The 24,871-nt window shown below is 38.5% G+C and overlaps 1 protein-coding gene across 1 annotated transcript in view; it reads left to right on the top strand.

Moving 5' to 3' along the window:
* TTN (titin) overlaps nucleotides 1–24,871 on the top strand; it is a 468,698-nt gene that overhangs the window by 74,503 nt on the left and 369,324 nt on the right. Inside the window, exons 8-14 of the mRNA XM_078847988.1 lie at nucleotides 8,249–8,421; nucleotides 12,989–13,130; nucleotides 15,045–15,164; nucleotides 17,381–17,572; nucleotides 18,789–18,965; nucleotides 22,105–22,284; nucleotides 24,296–24,421. Coding sequence (XP_078704114.1) covers nucleotides 8,249–8,421; nucleotides 12,989–13,130; nucleotides 15,045–15,164; nucleotides 17,381–17,572; nucleotides 18,789–18,965; nucleotides 22,105–22,284; nucleotides 24,296–24,421 — 1,110 coding nt within the window. The remainder of the gene's footprint in view (nucleotides 1–8,248; nucleotides 8,422–12,988; nucleotides 13,131–15,044; nucleotides 15,165–17,380; nucleotides 17,573–18,788; nucleotides 18,966–22,104; nucleotides 22,285–24,295; nucleotides 24,422–24,871) is intronic.

Raw genomic sequence — 24,871 nt, 5'->3', positions numbered from 1 at the left:
GGAGGCAGAGGATGTGTCCAGGGAATATCTTCCTTTATAGTCAAAAGATCTTGACGCAGGGAGGGCAGCTAGGAAAGACAGAGGCAGGATCAGGGGAGAACTAAGACGGATCAAAGAATTTAAAAAAATAAAATACAGTTTTTAATATGAGTGACTCAAAGTGAATCTGAAGCACCAGATACTTAAATGAACAGTGACCATGAAGTGGAGAGGTTCGGGGGTGTAAAGACATACACAGGTCTTCACATTTGGATTCCCTTCTGTACGACATTTGGATTTTTTCATATTTGTTTTCCAAAAAGCCAAAAATGGCTCTAGAGACAGGAGTGTTATCCATGCTCACAGATATCTTGCCCATGTTGTTGTTTGCAGACATTGATTTTAATTACATTTTGTAAATCTCTTGTCATTTTTGCTAATTTTGTTGTTGTTTTTCCACATTAATCTTTCACACTGAAATGAATGAATATAGTGAATGAACAGAAGGTTGGGGATGGGTGTGTGGCTTGTCATATGTGCAGTGGTTGGGAGAATGGCCTGCCTTTGTGAAAAGTAAATGATGCTGCAAGAGTTAACAGTGATAGAGCTGTATTCATAATGTGCATTGTGTTATGCAATTTTTCCATGCAACTTTTCCATGCAACTATTCTTAACTAAAAAGAAAAGATATGTACCTATCTCATTCTCTGTTTCACTGGTCAACAGGAGTACATGCAACAATTCTGTCATTCCATGGAGTGTAGTTACGGTGAAATGTGTGCTACTGCAGAGATCCTGAGGTCCAGGGCTCCAGGCAGGCTAGAGGTGGCAACAGTATCTGGCTAATGGGGCTCAGGATGTATCCAGACTTCATTGCAGGAGGGCTTAGACAGAATTGAACCCATTCAGGTCACCTACATCAATGGGGACACCTAGACAATACTGCTTGTTTTTAATTCCCTGAGGAGTAGGATTCAGATTGGCTGACTCCCACCTACCTCTGTCTTGGCGTGAGATAGAAAAAAAAATTGTTCCCCCATGGGCTCCACAGAAGTATGAGGTGCATTGAACTTGCCCATCGCCATGAAAAAAATGATTGCTGGAGGTAATGAAGAGGTCAGATCATTTGGTAGTAACATGAGACTTTGGTTACTGGGTCATGAATGGGTTGCTCAGAAGAAATTAAACCGGAGAGTAAATCCTGGGCATTGCTCCAGGGAGAAAAGTGTGTCACAGGATGACAGTTCTTCAGTTTTGACGTATCCTTGATGTCAGGTGCTTGAACTCAGCATGATGGAGCAGTGAAATTACGCTTGAGTCATACTAGCAGATGGATCTCACTGGATCCAAGCAGAGTATACTGAAGTATACTGGTGAGACAGAGGAGATCCTGCCGAGAAAGCCTTAGGAACAGCCAAGCTTTGAGGAGAAAGCTCAGGCTGAGGTTTATACTCTGCTTTTGTTGTTAATAATAAAGCCTAACCTTAGGAAGGGGATAAGTTACAACTATGTATAGTGTGCGTATACCCTCTTCAAAGGCAGGGTGGAAACTCCATCTGCTTATTTAGTCCTAACCTTGTCAATAATTGCTGCTTACCGTATAGGATAAAAACCTCCAAAGGCTTGGACCAAGTTATAGCTGAGCTTTGCTGAGAAATCTTGTGCTGTGCATAAACCTGTCAGAATGAGCAAGTTCCACAAATGAGAACTGTCCACCCCGAAAACCCCACCTGAACGCCTTTTGGCTGCTTATAGAATCTTTCAGAAACCTTCACCACTAGCAACCTGTGGCACTATGTGGTACTCAAGAACTTCTAAAACTAAGCAAAGGTTGTTCATAGATTGGATTATTCCATTCTGGGTATTTTGAGAGGATTATATACAGTTAGCAATTTAGGACTCAATTTTGCATAAGGATCTGTTCATTAGGATTCCTGTAAAGTCCCACACTTCACCTGGGCTCTTCCCAGGCAGACTGGCTTGCACTAGCGGGTCCTGAAGCAAGATTGGGAACTTATTTTGGATTTTTTTACATGCATATCTTTCTACTAGTTACTTCAAGTGCACGGATGGTTGGTTTGTTTGATGATAGACTACTGTATGACAGCTCCCTTTAATTTATTTTTAGTCATCATAGTCAATGCAGTCATTGTGTCTACAGTGGTGTAAGCTGATTATTTTCTCTCCATCTATGTTGCTTGCAGGTAAAATAAGCATTGGAATTACTCCAGTAACAAAGGGCAGTATAAACAGATCTTGAATGGTTTTCCTAAGTGGTTATACATTTTCACGGCTGATATTGTCTCTGATTCTGCCATACAGCAGGCTATTATTAACTCTGTCTCTTTTAGTTAAAATCCAGGAAAGTGAAACATTTGTCCTTTGGATGATTGTCTCTGGTTCTACAAACACTAGTTTGGGAGATCTCAGTTTTTACTGTGTGACAGAGATAATAGACCATATTTAGTTTTTCTCCCTCTTTTCTTTTTCTGTTTGTGTGGGCATGTGTATTATAGGCACGGCTGGTAGCGTCACCTATTATTAAGGTTACTGGACACTTCCCATTATAGGATGCTCTTTTCAGTTGCTTATAACACCTGTTTGGGCTGAAATTTTAGGTGCCAGGTATCTGCTTTTTTTTGTAATTATTATTTCATCCAAACAGTTCCACCATTTCCAAGAATAAAAATGCTAGGGAAGAATAAGTTGTTTTGCCCAGATTAAAAACCTATTGTATTCGAAAAGTTCGAGTGACCCCATGCGCTGGAGCAGGGATTTCAGTTTGGGCAGGGGGGTGGCCTTTGTGGCAAGGATTTCCCTTTCTATTTGTGAAAATCTACACAAGTTTTGCCAATTTATAAGCTGTTGAAAAATCACACTTTACACATGCTCAGTCAAAACATTTTAGATTATAACAGCTACATTTCTTGAAATGCTACAGAAATGATAAGTACTCTGAGAAATCAGGCCCGACATGTTTCTCATTGGGCGCTCCAAATTAGAGGAAACATTTGGCTTTAATCTCTCTGTGTCTCAGTTCCCCAAGTGTAAAATATTTGTGCAAATCTCTGACAACATTCAGAACAAAACTGTCGGGTAGACAGATTTCTGTTATACAACTGATCTGAGCATACTCTAGGGAATCATATTTAGGTCCACATTTCAAATGTCCACATGGACCTGAAGAAGAGCTCTATGTAGCTTGAAAGTTTGTCAGTTTCACCAACAGAAGTTGGTCCAATAAAAAATATTGCCTCACCACCATGTCTCTCTAGTATCCTGGGACCAACATGGCTACAACAACTGCAAATTACCTGAAGGTTGTCATATGCGTTTAGACTCTGGATATTTCATGTTTGTATTTTTCCTCTGCACTTCTCCAGGCCTGTATAGCACAATACATTTGCATCCACCAGCTGAGGTGGGAAGAGGATAAAAAGTAATACAGCAGTTCTCACTAACCAAAACAGCTTCTGTATCTTCTCTTGAGCACAAAGCATCATGGGACCCGGGTTTTTATTCTTAGCTTTGCCACTAACATTTATGGGAGTCACTTAAACAGTCCGTGCCTCATTCTTCCTATCTCAAAAATAGGGATAAAATGTTACACATCTCCTAGGGGCTTGCAAGGGTTAATTAATGTTTGTTAAGCTCTATGAAGTCCTTTGATTAAAGGAGCTAGAGGAATATGTGAATTATTACTAATCTAACTGTTTAACGTTAATGCTAATGTTTGAAAAGAGACTGCAATGGACACAAGAGGTTGCTTTTGCGCAGTTAATTTAAAGGATTTGCAAAGCTCTTGAAACCACAGCAGAATAGGAAGGGTATAGGAACAATAGGAACAATCAGCCCAGATAATGTGAGTGAACCATGGCTTCCCACTTGTGACTGACACTGAACATGGGATAAATATGAATCTCTATATAGCAGCCATAACTTGATCTAGTTAATGAGATAGAGTTGGCAATGCAGACAGCGCAACCCTGTGGGATTCTCTGACAGCCTGGATGAGTCAGACTGAGGGACCCTTACAGCACTCAAATCTGGCTAGTAAGGGAGCTGCAGAGACCACTGATTTTTCAGCTGGTCCTCTTTCAAAAAAGTCACCCACCCCACTGCCATTCTGTTCAAATTCCGACTTGAGAAATATAACATGATAGTGATAATATATATTCTTTACTTTATATTTCCCCCCATTGATCTTTACCAAGAAACAAATATATCAGCTGATTAGTTATACAGGGTCTCAATACTTACATAAAATCTGATGTTGAGGGGCCTTTTCCTTCTGCCTTTTTAACTACCTATGTTTGTTCTGGAGTGCTGTATACCTTTCCTTTTGGTCTCTAAATGTAATCTCTTTAATACGGTCTTCAAGAATAAAATTCCTTATGTAAAGCCTGTTACAAACACTAAGCAAATCCCATTGATTCCTGGGCCCATACCAGGTGCTCAGTTCTGCAGAAGAATCTTGAATATGTCTTTAGAGTGCCCAAACTGTGCTTAATTATTGCTTTGAGCTAGTGGCAAATGAACTTCTTTGTAGTGAAGCACAGGTGAAAAGGGTTTCACATTTTAGGACAAGGGGCCTCCTGAGTACCTACTCTCACTTCCTTCAGATGGGGCAAGAGGTTATTGAATTGTTTATTCATAGCGAGTTTTCTTAATTAAATCATGGTAACTTCAACTGATTAGTGTTGAATGGTTCATTCTGCAAAGAACATTGTCGAAAAGAGGCAGTAAAACAGTATTTGTTCAATTGCAATCCTTTCTGTTGCGCTCCTTTTGATGAAGGTTCCAACCGTCTATAAGAGTGAGTCCCACTTCCTGTAGCTCTGTATTCCTTCACCTCAGTCAGTTTGCATGACATCTCCAGGTATACATGGTCCTGCTAATCAGAGTTAAACAAGATAAACTGTTAATAAATCTCTTAAGGTTTATTATAATATCTCAATACTGCATTAAAATAATTTTCAGTAAGAAAATTAACTCAATTTCATGGCAGTGCCGATACAAAATTTTATCTCACCAACTGAAGCTTAAGGATTGATTATGGCATCTCCTTGCACAGCAGTGCTGAGGATGAAGGACTGTTTCCGACCACCTTGTTGGTGCTTGCTTTGTGCCTAAGCTGCTTCTGTTACTGTGGGTTTCTTCTGATGCTGTGAATTTATCTTCTGTTTTGCATTTAGTGTTTTCCATTCTTCATTATGGAATGAGCTGCTTTTTTTGTTCCCTCTCATTTGTCTTTCCAAGACTGCCTCAGTTTCAAGAACTTTTTGTCCACTATTTTCCTCAACTTCAGTGATGATGGAGAGCTTATCTCTTAGGTGTTTGGGTGAATTCAAGTATCAGGGCTTGTCATTTCTCCATTGACTCAGCACCTTATGAACTGGTCTCAGTTGCTTCTTTAGTTCATGCATAATATGCTGTAGCAGTCTGGCTGAGATAGCTCTTAGAAATCTCTGTGAAGTTTTATTTTTAAAAATTTTATTCAGTACATTGTTTTTATGTCATTCCACTTCCATAAATGTTTTAAGAATCTTTGCAGAGCTCTTTCAAACAAGTAAAACGTTAGCCTGTATCAAAGTCTATTTGCTTTAAGATATTGCACTTTGAAGTCTACATATTTTAAAATAATGTTTTTAAAAGTAGTTTCTTTTATTAAACAATCCTTCAGGAATTGTCTTGCTTCTTTCTAAAACCTTGAATCAGCAGCATTCTTCAGCCAGTTAAAGCCAATGGGACTGTTCCCCTGTATAAAGCTAAGTATGTGTGTGTTTGCAGGATCAGGGCCTTAGTTTGGTGAGCATTGTATAAACATGCAATTTAGTTAGTTAATTTTCCTTTTAACAAATATACACCTCTCCATTCCCATTATATTATTCTTTTTCCTTTTGTGCACATGTTAAATGGGAAATTAATTCTGTTGGAAGTTCTCCACCTGAGAAACACAATAGAAGAGATCATAATAGACCTAATGCACTGTTTTTGAATATTTTGAACATAATGGTATTGCACAGTAAACAAAATTTGCCAGCAAAAATTGAGAACAGTGGGAATACTCACTGTATTAGTCTGGGAACATAATGTAGTAACTGAGAACAGAATTTGACCTGTATAGTCTGTATTATTGATTATAATGGATGAACTGAAAAAACGTTAAGATCCCAGTCTAAATTTACAGGACTTGGAGAAAAAAATCAGATCTCTCTGCTTGATACATTAGATATAAAAGCCTATAAAAAGGAAAACAGCATGGAATGCTGCAACACTATTTATAGTCAGTTTTCAGAATCATTATTTCAGATAAAAGGGGACAGGATTTGGTTAGAGCTGGTCAGGAATTTTCTGGCAAAATGGTATTTGCGGGGAATATACCAGTTTCAACAAAACTTTCATCAGGAAAATTTTCTCAGATTGAGGATGGAATTTCTGATCAAAACCAAAAAGAGAGAGACCCAGCTAAGAATAACCAATAGCCCAGTGGTTAGGGCCCTCACCTGGGGGATAGAGGTTTGAGCCTATAGCCTGAATCAGGCAGTGGGTCTCTCTCAATCTATCCTTTTGAAGCTGTTCTGCTTTGTATAGCTAATTCAATGTTCACTGGAGCATGGACTTGAAGCTGCATCACCCAGATCCCATTAGTGATTGCCCCTCACCACTGGGCTATAGCGTAAGTCTTTTTCTCACTAGCCCAATGCATATTTAATTATGCAAAGGGCACCAACAGAGGAGACTGAGACTGACTAGAATCTGGTGGTTAGGGCACTGAACTGGTATGTGGGAGGATGACAGAGTAGGGATTTGAACCCCGGGCCTCCCACATGCCAGATGAATGTCCTAAACACCAGCTATTGTCTCTCACTGTCTGTTGTTGGAGTTGTTCACTTTATATAAATAATGAAACATTCATCACACCAGAGAAAGAGACTGAGTAAATAGCCCAGTGTTTAGGCACTCATGTAGGAGACTAGGCCTGTTTCAGACCAGGGACTGGAACCTGGGTGTCTGACATCTCAGCTATTGGTTATTCTAGGGATGGGTGCACGCTCTCATTTTTAACATTAAAAAGAAGAAATGTCTTGCTTTTATCCCATTGTGGAACAGGAAAATGTTTGAAATCTCAAATATTTTCACAGGATGGAAAAAGTGTTTCCCATCCAGCTTTAAATTTGGTCTTTACATGTGGAACTTAGTTAACGATTCTGTTGCTAATGAATTTGCTAGAACAGAGTTTAGATCTTAGACTGATACTTGCATTGATTCTGCAGTGCTAACATAAGTAAAAAGTAGTAAAAACTTAGTTTTGCTACTAAAGGCAGCTTATGACTCAATACACAATGCAATAACATCTCTTGGGTAAACATAAGGTCTCTTGGATCACTTTCTGTAGTACTGCACTAAGCGTTTTCTTCATAATGGTCACTACAACCTAATCCTGGGATCATGTCCTCGGTCCTAGTGTTAGAGCAATTACACTTTTTTCTGCTTTGTTAACTGAGTTTCTTCTGAGGTTGCGCAACTATAAAATATCTACTAGCAGAGACTATTTCCCTGGTACACTAAAGCCAATTATGGGCATTTTGGACTTGGCACATTTCTATTTATCTAATAATATTTGGGCATTAACGTAATCTTTTCTTGCCTGTGTCTGCTGTCTTTAAGTCATTGTGCCCCATTTGCTCCTTGTTTGTGGAATAGAAACATCTACTTGTGTAATGGGAAAATAGAGAATATGAATAATAATACCAACTTCCTGATATGGAAAATGTATGTTTCCCTTGTTTCTCAAAATAAGAGTTTAGTTGGACTTAACTCTTGTCTATACCCTGGATGAATTTTAAACACAAAAACCATAGGATTTGTAATAAATTTGGGTCTATGTTTCATACACTTTTTGATGAGTGTGCCAAAGGTCCAGTAATACCTGGGGTTCTAAAATATTTTCATCTGTATTGCTCAAGCCACTTTGGCTGAGGCTTAGAATCACACTGGTCTGATTATTTCTAGAAAACGAATTCTGCTTTTAAACTCAAAATCTGATGCTGCTCTCATGTACTCCCACATAACTCTGTAGACTTCAGCAGGGTTACACCTGTGTATTCCTTTGTATACTCTAAATGAGATCAGAATCAGGCCCTAAATTAAGTTAGTGATGATCATTTTTGAGAAAATATTGTGTCCATCTAATATATTTGCTTTGTACCAAATAAATGGATATTATACATAGAAATACTGAAAAAGGTTGTGTTTCATTTGGCAGGCATTTGACGTTCTTGGAGGTACTGAAGCTTACCTTAAGCTCCTTAACTCGGAGGGTTTAAGTTTGCCTATCTTAGCAGCGAAGCATGAGGAATTACAGGACGAAATTAAAGACTGCGCAGTTGATGCTTTGCAGAAGGGAAAAGCCTTAGTTAGTAAAGGAGATTCCCACAGGTGAGTAAAGAGTGCTCTATTTCTCTGTATTTTCCAGCTGTTTCAGATCTTCCATTAACCTGATCGAGGATAAAAACTCATTGAGGACCAGTCTGTGCCCAGTAACTCTTTGTGTATGGGGCTAGGCCTCAGTGACATGACTGAGTCTGCAAAATTTGTCATTATTATTTTTCACTAATACCATTTGAATAGATTGCTCTGTCTCCTGTCACAAGTTTTTTTTTAGAACTGTGTACATTATAACATAAATTATATACATCAAATGCTATATTAGTGCACGTGGCTGCAGTTATGTTAGGGAAATATTTAGGAAAAGACAGTCTGGTCAAGATAAAATAAAATAAAATGTCAACAGATGGTCATTTTTACAACCCCGAATGCACATTTTAAGACCTTTTAAAGCCTACCTGTATATTAAATTTAATAATTAATAACTTAATATAACAGATTAACATAATACATATTAAGCTAAATGTAAGAATATGCTTCTTAGTGACCTTGATTTATTAATAAAATAGCCTTTCTTTTTCCATATCTATTATTAATAGCAAGAATGGTGTAACTCTATGGACCTGATCCTGATTTACACCAGTGTAACTTGGATCAAAATCAGGCTGATTGTCTCCTATTCTTCACAGCTCGGTAGGAGATTGATGAAATGGTAATTAGTCATTCCAGGGCTGTAGAAAGCTTTGCTTCAGTGGGGGACTTCAAAATCTGTTTAGGAACTCTCTTCTCTTCAGGATCCTGTGCTATCACTTACAAACAAACAAAAAACCCTAGCAACATTGCATGCACTGTTTCAGAGCAGCAGCCGTGTTAGTCTGTATCTGCAAAAAGAAAAGGAGTACTCGTGGCACCTTAGAGACTAACTAATTTATCTGAGCATAAGCTTTTGTGAGCTACAGCTCACTTCATCAGATGCATGCAGTGACTTTCACCCAAAGGGGGCCCTCTAGTCCTACTGCATTCTATGCGTAGCTCCCACTGGAGTTATTTAAAGCTTTGAGCCAGGCCAAGAGGGCCTATAATAAGTTCAGTGACTTTACCCATAACACACTCAGCTGGTTGTATTGTTCTTTAACACCTACTGGTATTTAAACAGATAAGCAGAATAGGAGAGAGAATTTTCCTCGGCTTGCTTTCATTTAATTGGTTTCCTTAAGCCAGCAGCAATCACAGACCACAGTGGCAGCAGATACAATGCAAACTGTATTCCACGTTGCATGGCTGTCTAACACAGCATTGATCGATGGTATGGAGTCTGCAGACCTTGTGAGAATGGATCCATAAAATCACTGCAGCCATTAACTTTCTCTCTCTTTTTTAACCATACTCGCTGTGTTTGAGTACTCTGCTTCAGACTAGAAGCCTATGTCGCAGTGCTGGGATATTGAAACCCCAGGGCAGGTCAAGAAGGAAAGTGACAAATTGACATGAAGTAATTGTGTTAGAGGTTTGTGGTGAAATTAAATAAAAATCCCCCTGTTTAGGCAACACTGACAGCAGCAGTGCTAATATGTTCTGCTGTTTGCTGTAGGCATGTACCCTTGCGGAAAGAAGAAAAACTCTTTTCCAGTGACCTCTAGTTAAAACTTCTCATACCCAAGTTAACTATCCTTTACAGGATTAATACTTTAGTTTTTGAGTATCCAAAGTTGTGCTAGACATTTTGCAAACAAATAAGAAAGGTATGGTTCCTGCCTAGAAGACCTTATGATTTAAATATGATAAAACGCAACAACTGAGAGTAACAAACAATGTGTGTAGTGAAGATTAAAGCAACAGAGTCACAAGGTCATTCCATAATTATACACGTCTTAATAGTTTAACTAAATATGTACATTTTGAATATTGAAATTTCCCATACCCTAGCTTTTAAACAAAAACAGACACCTCCCACTTCTCCAAGAAAGAAAACAAAACACACACGTCTTCTGGTTTTCCTCCTTCCCCTGCTGATTTCCCTTCAATCCTGACAAGTTCACTCACTGCCTAGTTTTAACCTTCCCCTGCAACGAGTCAGCCTTTATTTATGTTCTATCATTGTCCATTATCTGAGACCAAAGTGATCAAATCCAGAGCACTTAGCTGGAAGGTGATAAAGCCAGGTTCTAAGCCCCACTTTGCCTGAGTCAGAGCAGGCATTTGAACTCAGGTCTTCCATGCTGCAGGTGAGTGCCCTAAATGCCAGGTTTTGGGGTACACCTCTAGTTTTGTGAATGGTGTGTAATCCCCTGGTGAATTGAGTTCATAAGATTTTTTTCTTTTCTGAAACTATTTGGTAAATTTGTGTCAAACTCAAATAGTTTCAGCCAACCCAATATTGCATCTTTCAGTGAACAAACTATTCGTCTGAAAAATGTTGCTTTGCTCCAAAGTACTATTCAGCATGAGTAAAGTTATCAGATGTTGGCCCAGAAATGTGATATCCAAAAGGCTGTGACTGGCTACTGATAGTTGAAATGGTCTAAATTTATGTATGTGGTAGACGAAGGCAGGGAAAATTAGGGGAAGAACTAAAATAGTCTCTAAGGTGCCACAAGGACTCCTCTTCTTTTTGCGGACACAGATAAACACGGCTGCTACTCTGAAACCACTGAATAGCGTCATCCTCATAGTTTCATTATCATTATTTATAGAAAAGCCAAAAATGTGCTAGGCACTTAACATACGTATGTGTAGGGTGGTTTCCTGCCTTGAATAGTTTACAAAATAGAGCCCAATTCTGCCACCCTTATGCAGATTAGCAGTTTATTTCAAGAGAAGTGCTATTGATTTCACTGGGTCTATCTGTGTGAGTAAGAACCCGTCACACCGGATTTGTAGGACTGGGACTTTAGTCAGGTAACCGGGTTAGTGCTAACTAGTTCTTAAAGCTGTTGATAGCACATAATATTCCTAATCTGCTAAAAGTTGATCAGAATAAATGAATGAGTGCAAAAAGATTCATATTAGAAGATGTGTAGATTTTGAAGAGACCATGGTGGGCAGTTCTTCATTATATTCTCACTACTACTATACTCAAATAGATTAAAAAATCCAATTCAGATTTTTGTTTCAAATGAGACTATTGGACGAACATAATTACTGATTTCATGTGAGTTTCCATTTTTGAAATTAAAGCCTGTTGAAGATACAGTTGCGCTGTAGAAAATGCATTTTATATTAACTCAGAATTTCTTCAATCAATTGATTTTTGTCTATTAAGAAAATCCTCATTATCATTCTGGCCAGTCTGCTTGCCTATCGGTAGTTTAAGATTTGCACTCATTTCATTGCTGATTAAACTCATTTTCACCATGTCATAAATTAATTATTTGTATTAAAGGTATGCAGAATCAGTAGATTTTATTAAGCTCTAAATAACCATCTACAAAAGGTATAACCTTAATCTTTATCAGTGTTTGAAGGAGGTGCACTGATAAATTAAAAGGAATATCTCTTCTTTAAGAAATGTTGAAACAGAGGGACAACTTTTTATAAATTTAAGGTTGCACTGAAAAATAAGGGTTACAGGTATGATGACAAATTAATTCTCAAAATTCTAAACAACTTATTCCATAAATAACGTCCTTTTTGTGATCTTGGATTTTCTACGGGCCACATTTTCTCACCAGATTCAGTCTAATGCCATATTCTATGGCATTAGATAGGCATGGTTGATCAGGCATTGCTCAAATTCAGTCAGGATGGCTGATCTTGGTCTTCTGAATCACTGGAACTGGCTGTTTATAAATATTTGAATCAAGATAAGTCAGCAGAGATTAAATTGACAAAGTTCAGACTTTAGAAGAATTCATCTTCTAATTTTTGGATTTATTTATGTATTTATTTATCTTTGTCAGAGACAACTTCAATAATTAATTAATATGAGCATTAATTCTTTTTTATGCACCATATTCAAATCCTAATACTATGTGATGACTTGTTTACAATTTGGAGAGAACTACCTCAAGCATTCATATTATTGCGAATTGGCACCCTGGTGCTTAAATGTTTCAGATTATGAAACGATCAGTGCTTTCTCAATTGATTAATTCTGCACTTCTGTTCAAACAGCATCTTTAAACAAATGTTATCTTAGAGCATGGAGGGAATGAGATGACAAGTTTTGTGCATTTACTGTAAGAAAATTTGAAACTTTTGGAGGTAAAGTGAAATATCCTTTAAAAATAGAAATCTAAGCCACTTGGTATGTCAGATATTTTCAATTGTTCATGTTTCATTTCTCTCCCTTCTGCTTAGTTCCTCTAGGGCCAGAATCGAATACCCTTACTTGCATTGAGTAGTACCTTACTCCATTGGTAGTGCAACTAAAGTCATTGGAATTAACAGTGCATTGAATGTGAAATAATTTGTCAGGAAATGTCATTTCTCTGCTCTGCCCTGCTCCTTAAGAATTTTATCTGCATTATTACTGTTATGTTTTTTTAAGACTTGAGTTTTTAAAATCTTGCTAAATCATTTCTGATATGAAACCGAAGAGCTATTTTTATTCACCTACTGTCGTCTTGCTGGTGCACAAGCCAGGAGAAGTATTAACAGCTGTATTGTTCCAATTTAGCTCTTGGATGACTGGAATTCAGGAAATGCTAGAATATGTTCAGAAAAGAGTGGATCAACTAATCAGACAGTGTCCTGATTACAAAGAACTTGCTTTAAAGAAACAAGGGCTCACTGCCTCACTGGAAGATTATCTAAAGAAGGTATATTATAAAAGGCATCCTCATTAATGTATTCATGCACACTGCATTGAATTTCTGTACTATAGCTGTTAGAACATTAGACTTCGCTTCTGGTTGAATAATGCCAAATAATGTACTTAGCTGGTAGAGAGGATAGGTGAATTATACCTATGAAATGCTGAGTGCAGCCGTAGGCACCAGTATATTTAAATGCCTTGCTCTGAAAATGAAGCTGATTCTACAAACACATTATACCTATTAAATAATAAATCATGAATTTGCTTTGATAATGAGCCCTTTGTTTTGGCAAAGATGAGCAAGCAATCCTGGACTGTGACTTGCAAGTAAGTTTCCTGCATTCTTTAGATTTTTTTCCATATTTTGTTTTGTCGACAATGAGAAAGGAGATGAAGCAAACTCGGGGGACAACAGGAATGGGGATTGTGAACCACAGCACAGGTGATGTGATTTCTCTGTGCTGCCAAAGGAAAGTGTATCACATTCACAATAACAGCTCCTTTTACTCATTAAGGAACTGATCCTGAAAAGTACTGAAAGCCTTCTGTGTGTCTTCAGCTCTCTCTGACCTCTGTTATTTTGCATTAGAGCTAAAATAGGCGTTTAGGGCTTCCCTTTGAGCCTATGTGCCTGTTCTACCTCTAATGCAATATAATATTTGTCGCAAGGTTCGTAGCAAAGACATCCCCAAGTGCAGACCAAAACTATTAAATAATATTTAATGATTCAATAATTATTCAATATGCAATTTGACATTTCATAATGTACATGTGATGCTTACAGGTAACTATTCTGAATCAAATGGGAAGAAGTCAATTTGCTATCCATGGATCCCTTTACACACACTTTCTATAAATGAGGTTTCAGGATATTGGAGCGTGATGAACATACTGCATAGTTTAAATAGTCGAGAAGAAAGATTCACTGGTACCTTCTGTTGGTCCTGCACAAAAGGCCTCACTAGGAAAATGTGAATCTAAACCAAATGAATTCTCTAAATGTAACTATTTTCAACTTCATCATTTTTAGCCCCACATTTTCATATGTGGTCTCTGATTCTGGGTGCCTCAGTTTTGGGCACCCCCACCCAGACACCCAGAATTGGAGGACATTTTGAACATTTGAGCCAAAAGGTCTCAGCTTTCTTCACAGAATGCTTCCCAGTGTCTCACCCTCCCAAGTAAAACACTTCCCATTGCAACCTCCCATTAAAGCCAAGCATTCTGAAAGATCTGGTGCTAAATTAGGCTCCCTTTGAATCATACAGTTCCTGGACCAAATTCAGAAGCCCCATTTTAAAATGGATGGGAAACATGAATTCACATTCCTAGCGGTGGCTATGTATACCACATATAGAGTCATCTGAAGCTGCTCTTCATGACCTATCCTATTGCCAGCATACATGCACAACTCTTGTTGTCATTAAGAGAAGTTATGTGCACGTATCTGCAGAAAAAAGACCTTTTAGATTGCTAGAGAAGTTTTAAAGATGCTTTATTTTTTTTTAAATGGCCCAGTCTATAAAACAAACTTTTTTAAAACATGAGGTATCTTGAAAGTATTCAGTTAAAGGTAGTAAATTCTAGATTATAACATTGTGAAGCTCCAAACTTATTAAAATAACAATGCTGGACTAATTAGGGTGAGAAAAAACAATTTAGATAAAATGAGAGAGAGCAGGCATGAACCTTTGTCCCAAGTGCAAACCAGACCTTTTAATTAGATTTGAAATAGAATAATTTGGTTGGTTGGTTGGCTTTTTTGTTTTTGGCATCCTCTGTATTTCCTGAAATCAAAGTGGTACAATGCCAAGAGCTATGTCTGTTCCCTCACTTTGTTCTATGCAAGTTTATGTTTTTATTATGCCTAATGATGTAAATTAATATAATTATGTATATATTATATTTTTAACTAAAGGTATCATTGTCAATAAAAAAAATCAGTCCGATACTTGCAATCAGTATGGATCCTGGTTCTTGTTTGACTGAGTCGGAGAAAGTCTTGAGTGAATACCTAGAACTGTCTAATCAAGCTAAGGTAAAAAAAAACAAAAAAACAAAAAAAAAACCTTTTCATATGCTATTACCCTAAGTAATAGCTGGGGATGGGCATGTTTCCTTAGAAGGAAAATAGGTCTTCATTTTTATTAAATCTTATAGTCCATCAACAATAATATAACTAAAACTGCAAGCAGGTAATTCTTACAGTTAGGGTACTCTCCATTCTCATCTCAGCCCTACCTTTTTTTAGTATCATCCTATCCTCTGTAAGTATCTCAAGACCCAAACACAGTCAGATTTTAATACCCTTGGAAGCCTCATGTTCTTGATGTATATCACTGATCCACCAACTTTTGGGATGTCAAAAATTACATGTTCAAGAATGTGGTCATCAAAATTCCAGTTGTGAGATTCTCTCCCACTCAGGTTCCTTCATGCTGGGTAAAAGGGCTGGAATGGTGTAAAAGCCCAGGTCCATGCACAGGTATTGTAGAGACAGCCGTAAGACTGCCTTCTAAGAACACCACAGCATGAATCATTGCAGGGAGGCTGCTGTACCCAGATAGGCCCCACAACATGCAAAAGGGCCTTAAAGCTACTTTAGCTCTCCCACCCCCCACCTGCCCACTTTCTGCTAATCTGTTGAAATCTCACCCCAGCTTCATATTTCAAGGCTAAGCTGGGAGCTCTTTAAAAATGCAGCTATATGTATTCTCTTCGGAACTAGTCCCAATTTGAGCATATATCTGAAAACTCAGTATCTTTGTTGTTCTTTTTCCGTGTTGTCTTATACCAGTTTATATAATCCAATCATTTGGTTTGTGCAGTAGCACTGAAACTAAATTCACGTACAAGCAATTCTGAAGAACACTCAGCAAGAATATAAAAATAACAGAAGCTTTGTAAGAGTCATTCTTTGTGGCAAATGAGCATGAAATAATTTTTGTCAACATTTCTGCTCAATTTGTGTAACACTATTCTGACGCGGATATTTCCTTTGCCTGTTGTGATCTTTCTCCAGAAACCGTATAATGTGCTTTGACTACAGTATCCTCGCCATGTACCCTTTCCTTCTATGGAATTTCGTAGGGTATATAGCTTGCATTCTGGCTGAGTGTCAGAGATAAATATACCATGTGCTATGAATCCAAAAGATGGACTAAAGTATCCAAAGCTATCTTAGGCCTCTAGATATAGAAATATATGCATCAAATACTTTTCCTAGTTCTGATGCCATCCTCACAGGTGCAGTTTTGGATGAGAACATTATGCATGCAGGACAATAATTCCATAAATTCACTTCTTAAAGTATTTATGTATTTTTTGAGAAAATTTGGGATCCAGAAGTCATTTGAAAAACACATAAGCAAAACCTCTGTCTTGTTTTCTGAAATGATTTACCATCATATTTACCAGACTTTTCACATTTAAATGAAACCCTGGATCCTTTCAATACTAGGGCAGTAAATGGTAGCTAGGCTTTTCACTAGGGTTGGATTTTATTCATGACTGTTCTTATGTGTTTTTGAGAACAAAGTGTTGCTGTCAAAGTCCCTTCTGGCAATTTATTCACTAGGTTCCATGTGAAATCAAAGCAACATCTAATTTCAGGAAGAGGTGTTTCCGATTTTATAGGGCCCACTAGAACAAGTAGGTGTAACGCTTGAGTAAAACATCTGTGCTTGCCCAGAGTTGTGAGCTAACACAGTAGAGTTGAAAAACAGAATCCTGGCTGATTCTACCAGTGTGGTGGTAATGTCCAGGAAATCTGCACAACCAACCCAGAGTAAAATACTACTGGGTTTGGGGAGTGGAGACAGTAAGCAGACAGGATATGCTGTTTGGCCCCTATTCTGATTTTGGGGGATTGCAGATTTGCACTGCATGGGAACTTACTGACCATGCTCTTTGTTGTGGATGGCACATCCCTTTCCTCTATCAGCATTCCCAGGTGGAGAATTTCCCTTGCTTTTTTGTCAAGTGGCTACACTGATTTTAAATATTCAGACACACATTTTTTCCATTTAAAATTAGCAAATTTTATTATGTTCAGGCTCTGTGTTTGGTTTCAAAACTGTCACAGGAGGGGGATGTTTAGCTTTGGCATTTAATGTACATTTTGAGTTGTTCCTTTGCTATGTAGGTGGGTGGGTTAAACAGAGCCAATACTGCCAGAAATTAACATTAGGATGTGAATTTTCACGAGCCCTTTCCAATCACCATATACTGTGTTCTATGTTTATGTCCTCATAGGAAACGTCACATGAACTGGAAGCAGCTGTGAGAATTATTAATGAAGTGGAAGAATTTGAACCTGCAGAGGTGGCAGCTTTCTCTAGCAAAGCTGACCTTCTAAATGAAGAACTGGCAACACTTAACAAAAATATTAGTTCAAAACTAGACGTTCTAAAAGCTTATGTTGCATTTTTAAAGTCAGCGAAGGAGGTACAGATTCCCTACTGAATTACCGGACTTCACTCTGTAATTTTACAAGATGGAGAGAGAACAAGGGTTTTGCCTAGCCTAAAATAGCATCTAGGGCTGCTATCCCAGGGAAGGCTGTGCAGGCCTCCTAGCTACACAGCCTATAGGCTGCAGTCTATTCCAAATGAGGTAATTTTCCTCAGAAAGGGCCTCAGTTAAATCAGTGCAAGAACTGTGTGTAGTCCAGCCCTCATCAGTTAATTTACACAAGCATAAGGATTTGCATGCATGCAGTTCTTGCACTGATTTAACTACATTGGTTTAAGACACCAATCTAGTTAAATCAGTGCAACCCCCCTCACGTGAATATCTTATTAAAAGTGCTAACATTGGTACAGCTTGCCTTAGTAAATTAACCAAAACCAAGCTATACTGATATAATTTCTTTAGATTAGTATAATTTTGTCCACACTAGGGTCTGGTTTTTCTACCAATGTAATTAAATTGGTAGAAAAAAAAAACAGTTTAGTTAAATTGGTGCAAAAATTGAATTAAAATGATGCAAGCGTAAACCACCCCAGCTGAGACCATAATCAGTCCCTTCATTTCTAACATGCTTTTGGTAACCGATAAACCTGGGCTAGTAATAGAACTAGATGTTTTGGATCCTTGTTTTTAAATACTTAAAGACTATTCACTAATATTTTCCTTGTACGCTTTAAACTAAAATGAGAACAGAGGATATTTCATATAAATTTGGCCATAGCAATTAAGCTCTCAATTCTAGTGACGCTAATTAAGAACAATATCACATTTACTTGTTCATATCCTAATGTTTGACTTTCAGTGTTTTTTTATGTTTGTCACATGTTGTATTTGTCTAATGCTAATTTTTGTTACTTCACATTAAATGGAGCTAAACAACTTATAATATTTGTATAATAGATGACGGACATGGAACACATTGCTACCGACTTAAAAACGTATTGCTGTGTGCTTAGAAGCTCTCGTTGCATAATAAACTTTTCACTTCAGTCCCGAGCCTATTTGCCAGCTGTTAAAATAGGTTTCCAGGTTACTTAACACACTTCTGCTAGTTTTATGATTGTCCAGTTTTCTGTAGAGGAGGATGCGGTTTAAAACATGGAAAACGTTCATTAATGTATTACTCAAATCTACCACCATGTCTGATTTGAGAGATTTAGGCCTGTATTTTTATTCTTGCATTTTTCTGCAGGTAAATGACCAGGCTCAAAGTCTGAAGGAATTCTATAAATTTGAACCTGTGCAAACAGAGAGTGAAGCTGAAAACAAGACTGTGATGGAGTCAGCTGATACTCAGTGGCTGATGGTTTTAAAGAAGATTCTTTCTACTCAAGATATGGGGCATGATTTTATTAATTCATTAAATATGGTGAGACTGTAGTTCACTGAGTTATCACTGTAGCAAGGATTAATTGTTAAATTCATAATCATAACTTCAAATATGCACTAAACTACAATAACTACTGACAAATTAAGAGTAGATCTATGGATCCTACTCCCATGCCCCGAGGAGCTTGCCCAGGGCACAGTATTTCTATTGTGTTTCGGGATGGGGAGGGGGCATAATTAGAGCTGAGCAAAATTTGGAATTTCCACCTGTGGGAAATGTTGACTTTTTTTTTTTTCATTTCAAAATGTTTTTCTTTTTCTTTTCTTTTCTTTTTTTTTTGGCAGCAAAGAAATTGTAAAAAAATTTTGATTTGGAAATGGCAAAACATTTCATTTTGACATTTGCAATAGAAAGAAAACATTTTGACATTTCTGAAATGTAAATGTTTCATTTTGTTTTGTTGAATTCATTCCAAAGGCTCCTCAACATTACACAGCATTTCCCTAGCATATTGCCTTAGGAGAGGCATAGTTTGGGTCTCCATTGTCTCCTATGAGCCAGTCTCCTTGGAGGACTATCTGTGTGTCCATGCTGCATTGTGGAGGATGAACTCCTTCAGGGAGACTGGCTCAAAGGAGACAGTAGGGGACCCAAACCACACTTGCCATAAGGCAATGCTAGTAAAATGCCCTTTATTTTTTTTAACCGATTTGAAACTAAATGTTTTGGGTCAACTCAATATAACAAAATATCTTGATTCAGACTGAGCTGACCCAAAACAAAATATTTCATGCTGATTTTCTCATCAGAAAAATCACAGTAATGTGGTTAAATTGGGAGGAAATTCTTAGGTGACATTATTTTTTAACTTGATATTTCAAAGGAAGTTAAGGCAGCTTAAACATTTTATCACCTTCTATTTCTTGTCGATTGAGCTTGCAGAATTTTAAAACCTATGAAAACCTTCCATTACAGTGCAGTAGGGCATGCCTGGATATATAACCCTCTTCAGGCCATGCAGGAATTGCTAGCAAGTGACCAGCTGATCCAGCTGCATATAAGGATAAAATGCATTTGTAGACCATTTAAAGGCGAGATCATCCTTCCCATAGTCTCCATTCATGGATCACTCCCATCCCATGCAGAATGTGAGTGAGGAAAGCTAGCTCTGCACCACTCACTCCGCTTCTGCACCTTGTGGAGGGCAGTCAGCATATCTGGGATCTGCATGAGTAGTCTGGACACTTGGAAGCCAGGAGCAGGAGCAAGTAGGCCAGCCTGATGGAGTTTAAGCAGAAATAATTATATAGCTAGGGATGGTATTATTTCTTTTACTGAGGTGCCTTCTGAGGGTCCCAGGGGCCACCACAGTCAGGATCCCTGTTAGCATGATTTTAATGGAGCTGTGCCATCTGGGGTTATGGAAGCACAGGGTCTCCATGCAGATAACCCTGGCCTTCTGTAGATCCCATTAGACTCACATATTTCTATTTGTGCAATATACAGTTTACTCTGCATCCACTAAGAGGCAGTCTGTACTAGTCTGGAAAATATAAAAGGACTTTTTAGAAAAATGGATGATAGAACTGTCTCCACACAGTTTATCCTTGCTGATGTTCTCTCAGATATTGCCTCTTCCAAGGCTTAGCTATTGCTGCCAACATGTCTTCTGCTAATGTGGTCCTAGTATATTCTTGGGGGGTGTATTATAAATCTTTATCCGTGTCTGGATATAATTTACACACACCGCCTTCCTCAGAGGAAAAATTCTGTGCTAGAGTTGGGAAAAGAGTAAAGAGAATTATCAAGTTTTCTATGATGTCACTGAGGTGAGTCCTCCAAAAAAAACCCCTCAAAGACAAAAAACCCCTCAAAGACAAAAAACCCATACTGAATATGTTTGCCTCATGTTATCCCACAAGTGTTTCAGCCTTGTGCAAAGGGAACCACATCTAAGGATAAGTAAGTAGTTCCTCCTTCAGTCCCATTCAATTATTTGCTGAAAGTTCCAACAACTGTGTGAATTAATGCCAATGTTGTGTGACAGGGTCAGGCCAGATGGCTACAGGAGAGTTATAAAAGGCAGATATATTAGCCCCAGGTTAAGTGGGTCCCTTTTCCCTGGGTAAGGTAGGAGGGAAGGTTCCAGAACACTCAGGAACTTTCTAGAACTAATTAAGGCAGGCAGGCTAATTAGGACACCTGTAGCAAATTGGGAAGCTGCTAGAATTAATTAAGGCTAATCAGGACATCTGGCTTAAAAAGGCTCTCACTCCAGTTAGTGAGGTGTGTACGAGGAGCTGGGAGCAAGAGGTGCAAGAAGCTGAAAGTGAGAAGGTGTACTACTGGAAGACTGAAAAGTACAAGCATTATCAGACATCAGGAGGAAAGTCATGTGGTGAGAATAAAGAAGGTATTGGGAGGAGGCTATGGGGAAGTAGCCCAGGGAGTTGTAGCTGTCACGCAGCTGTTACAAGAGCCACTGTAGACAGCTGCAATCCACAGGGCCCTGGGCTGGAACCCGGAGTAGAGGGTGGGCCCGGGTTCCCCCCATCCCTCCTTGATACTGGAGGAGTCGAACTGGACTGTGAGTTCCACCAGAGGGGAAGGTCTCTGGTCTGTTCCCCGATCCACTAGGTAGGCCAGCAGAGACTGTGGGGATTGTTCTCCTTCCTTTTCCCCATGCTGGCCAATGATGAGGTTATCTGAGTGAACAGCAGATTTGAGCCATGAAAGTGGCCAAATTGAGGGCTACTGTGAATCTCTGAAGCGAGCAAAATCCGCCAATAAGCGCAGGACCCACCAAGGTAGAGGAGGAACTTTGTCACAGCTGGTAGTTTTTCTGTTGTTGAACACTGTCCATTAAGCATTGGCTTGAAGACTCCACCTGATTTTTGCATGGCCATCAAGCAGTCATCAAAAGGTGATAATTCTTGGTCACTGCTGAACCAAAGAACCAGCCTCCAATGTCCACTCCCAGTCCTCTATAACCACTGCATTTATAAACACACAAACAACCAAGAATTTCCAAAATGATTATGCTGGATTATACTGATTGTTTTCTGCTCTCTTTTAAATTTTGTTGAGGGAAAAACTCTAAATTTGTTTTGTATTCTTGTAAAAAAATGTGTTATTCTCTTTGGGGAAAATGAAAATGCATTTATCATTTATTTACCAGGTGAATAAGAATCTTATATTAAAGTTGGAAAACGTTGTGCAAGTAACTGAAGATACTATTGACAAACTAAATAAAAAAAAGGAAGAGCTGACGCACCTGTGGACAACATGGAAACTCCATATCAATCAAGTAAAGTCCATCAAACAAAAATGTTGGAAATTTAAAGAGCAATTTAAAAAAGTAAGTGAAACATATTTGAAGAAGACGGCTTTGGCAAACATTTCTGCATCATTAATAGTCTGAAATTATCACCTGTCAGTGGTTCTCTCACCATGTAATTCTGCAGATTATGAAAGAGAAATCACCCTATGGAATAGGTCCTTTAATATCCCCAACTTTATTTTCTGCTACTGTTGAATGAAACATGCCGAAAACTCTTCCTGTTTTTTCATTGTTTTGCAATATTTAATTGGTCGTAATTTCAAATTTTGAAACAGTTTCAGCCAGTTCTGTTTGCTGCATTAAACTGCTTGATTTTTCTAACATTTTTGTGTCATGCACACCATAAAATGCTGCTGAAGACAACATTTTGAGAACCACTGCTTTATATACTGCATAGCATTAACTTTGGGTGTGGGGAAGGACTCTGACACCGCTACCGAATTTTAAGCTTACAAATATTTTGTTGAAAGAGCCAGTGTTAGGGAAAAAAAGTAGAATGCTTATAAATGTTATGGGTTTCTTCTTAGTTTTTTACAAGCACATTACAATTTTCTAATCATGTATTTGTACTGAAAAGAAGAGCATTTAAATGTACCTTCCCAGACAGCACACATTTATTTCTCTGGCATGATTGTGGCTGAATAGTTACTTCAGCTGTATTAATTACTTCCAGTAAACCAAATCCTAGTTCTGTGAATAAAGCCAGAGTAAATGGGCTATGGAGTGGTTAATGAGAAAAGGATTTTCTCTAGCCCAGGGGCAGATTGCAGATTACTTCAGCAGCTGCAGTGATGGCTGCAGTCCACTATGCAACCAGTATCATATGTTTTAGCCAGGTTTCAGAGTAGCAGCCATGTTAGTCTGTATCCGGAAAAAGAAAAGGAGGACTTGTGGCACCTTAGAGACTAACCAATTTATTTGAGCATAAGCTTTCGTGAGCTATAGCTCCCTTGATCAGATGCATTCAGTTCATCTGACTAATTGTTTATCCACTGATACCCCCAACCTAGTTATTGCTAAACCACTCTACAAGCTCTTGCAGAGAAAGCACTATGGGTTCCATTGTGCGTCGCTTTTCCAGCCTCCCTTCACCACAGTGCATGTGAATCTCTCCAGCTACACTGTGCTTAGAGTCTTCAGTAGCCCTTCAGAATGTCAGAGGATTTGCACCAGATTGAGATTTATCATTTTAAAACAAATTTAGGACAGGCGGCAGCTTCCTTTACAAAAAGAAAAGGAGGACTTGTGGCACCTTAGAGACTAACCAATTTATTAGAGCATAAGCTCTAATAGAGACTTGGAGTGGCTAAGTCATTATGCAAGGTAGCCTGTTTCCTCTTGTTTTTTCCTACCCCCCCCCCCCACAGATGTTCTGGTTTAACTTGGATTTTAACTTGAAGAGTGGTCAGTTTGGATGAGCTATTACCAGCAGGAGAGTGAGCTTGTGTGTGTATGGGGGTGGGGGGGATGTGAGAACCTGGATTTATGCAGGAAATAGCCCAGCTTAATTGTCATGCACATTGTGTAAAGAGTTGTCACTTTGGATGGGCTATCACCAGCAGGAGAGTGAATTTGTGTGGGGGGGTGGAGGGTGAGAAAACCTGGATTTGTGCTGGAAATCACTTTAGATAAGCTATTACCAGCAGGACAGTGGGGTGGGAATAGGTATTGTTTCATATTCTCTGTGTATATATAAAGCCTGCTGCAGTTTCCACGATATGCATCTGAGGAAGTGAGCTGTAGCTCACGAAAGCTTATGCTCTAATAAATTGGTTAGTCTCTAAGGTGCCACAAGTCCTCCTTTTCTTTTTGCGAATACAGACTAACACGGCTGTTACTCTGAAGCTTCCTTTACATTATCTTTAGGATCTACCATTTTACAGGTGTACTATCACTCTATGGAATTCTACTGACAGAATTTAGATGAATTTTTTTTTACTTTATTTACAAAAATGAGCTTTTCAATGGAATGTAAATTGTTTAATGCAGATAAAAAGGTACTCGTGTGTTGTGTCACTGTTTCTTTTAGACTGCTCATAACTTAATGATTCTTGAGGAGGGTCTCAGACCTGCTGCAGCAGTTGACCTTGGGAGTAACTTTCAGATTCTCTTAGAACTACAACAAAAATTTAACCAAATGAAACAGCAGTTTCAGGTGAGAAATTGGTGAGATCCAAAGTGAAAGAAAGTTCTTTGCAAATCCCTGATCCTACAAAGAGTTACATTTACATTGAGTTCAGTGGGGCTGCGCACAGGAAAAAGTCTTTGCAGGATTAGGCTTTACATTTTATACTCTATGTAGGGTTGTGTATGCAAACTGTCTTTTGTGGTGCGTTAACTCCTCAGAATGTCACCTACAATTTTAGCTGCAAATTGGGAATGATGCACAAGGAAAGGCTGGATATACAGAAGAAAAACTAGTCCAGTGCACAAGGGCAAAAAAAGGACATCCCAGCTCCGTGCTTGGGGAGTAGCAGAACTGCTTGGGGGCTGGGGTGTTTCTGTACATGAGCTTCTTACCTCCTCCACATTACAGCTCCTGATTCCAGGAAAGTCTCTCTGTCTCCCATTCCTCTCATTCATGCTCTGCAGGCTTGAGTCCCAC

Source organism: Lepidochelys kempii, chromosome 11, assembly GCF_965140285.1.
Source record: "Lepidochelys kempii isolate rLepKem1 chromosome 11, rLepKem1.hap1, whole genome shotgun sequence".
Lineage (NCBI taxonomy): Eukaryota > Metazoa > Chordata > Testudines > Cheloniidae > Lepidochelys > Lepidochelys kempii.
Note: the sequence above shows the minus strand (reverse complement) of the source record. Positions and strands in the feature narration are given on the sequence as shown.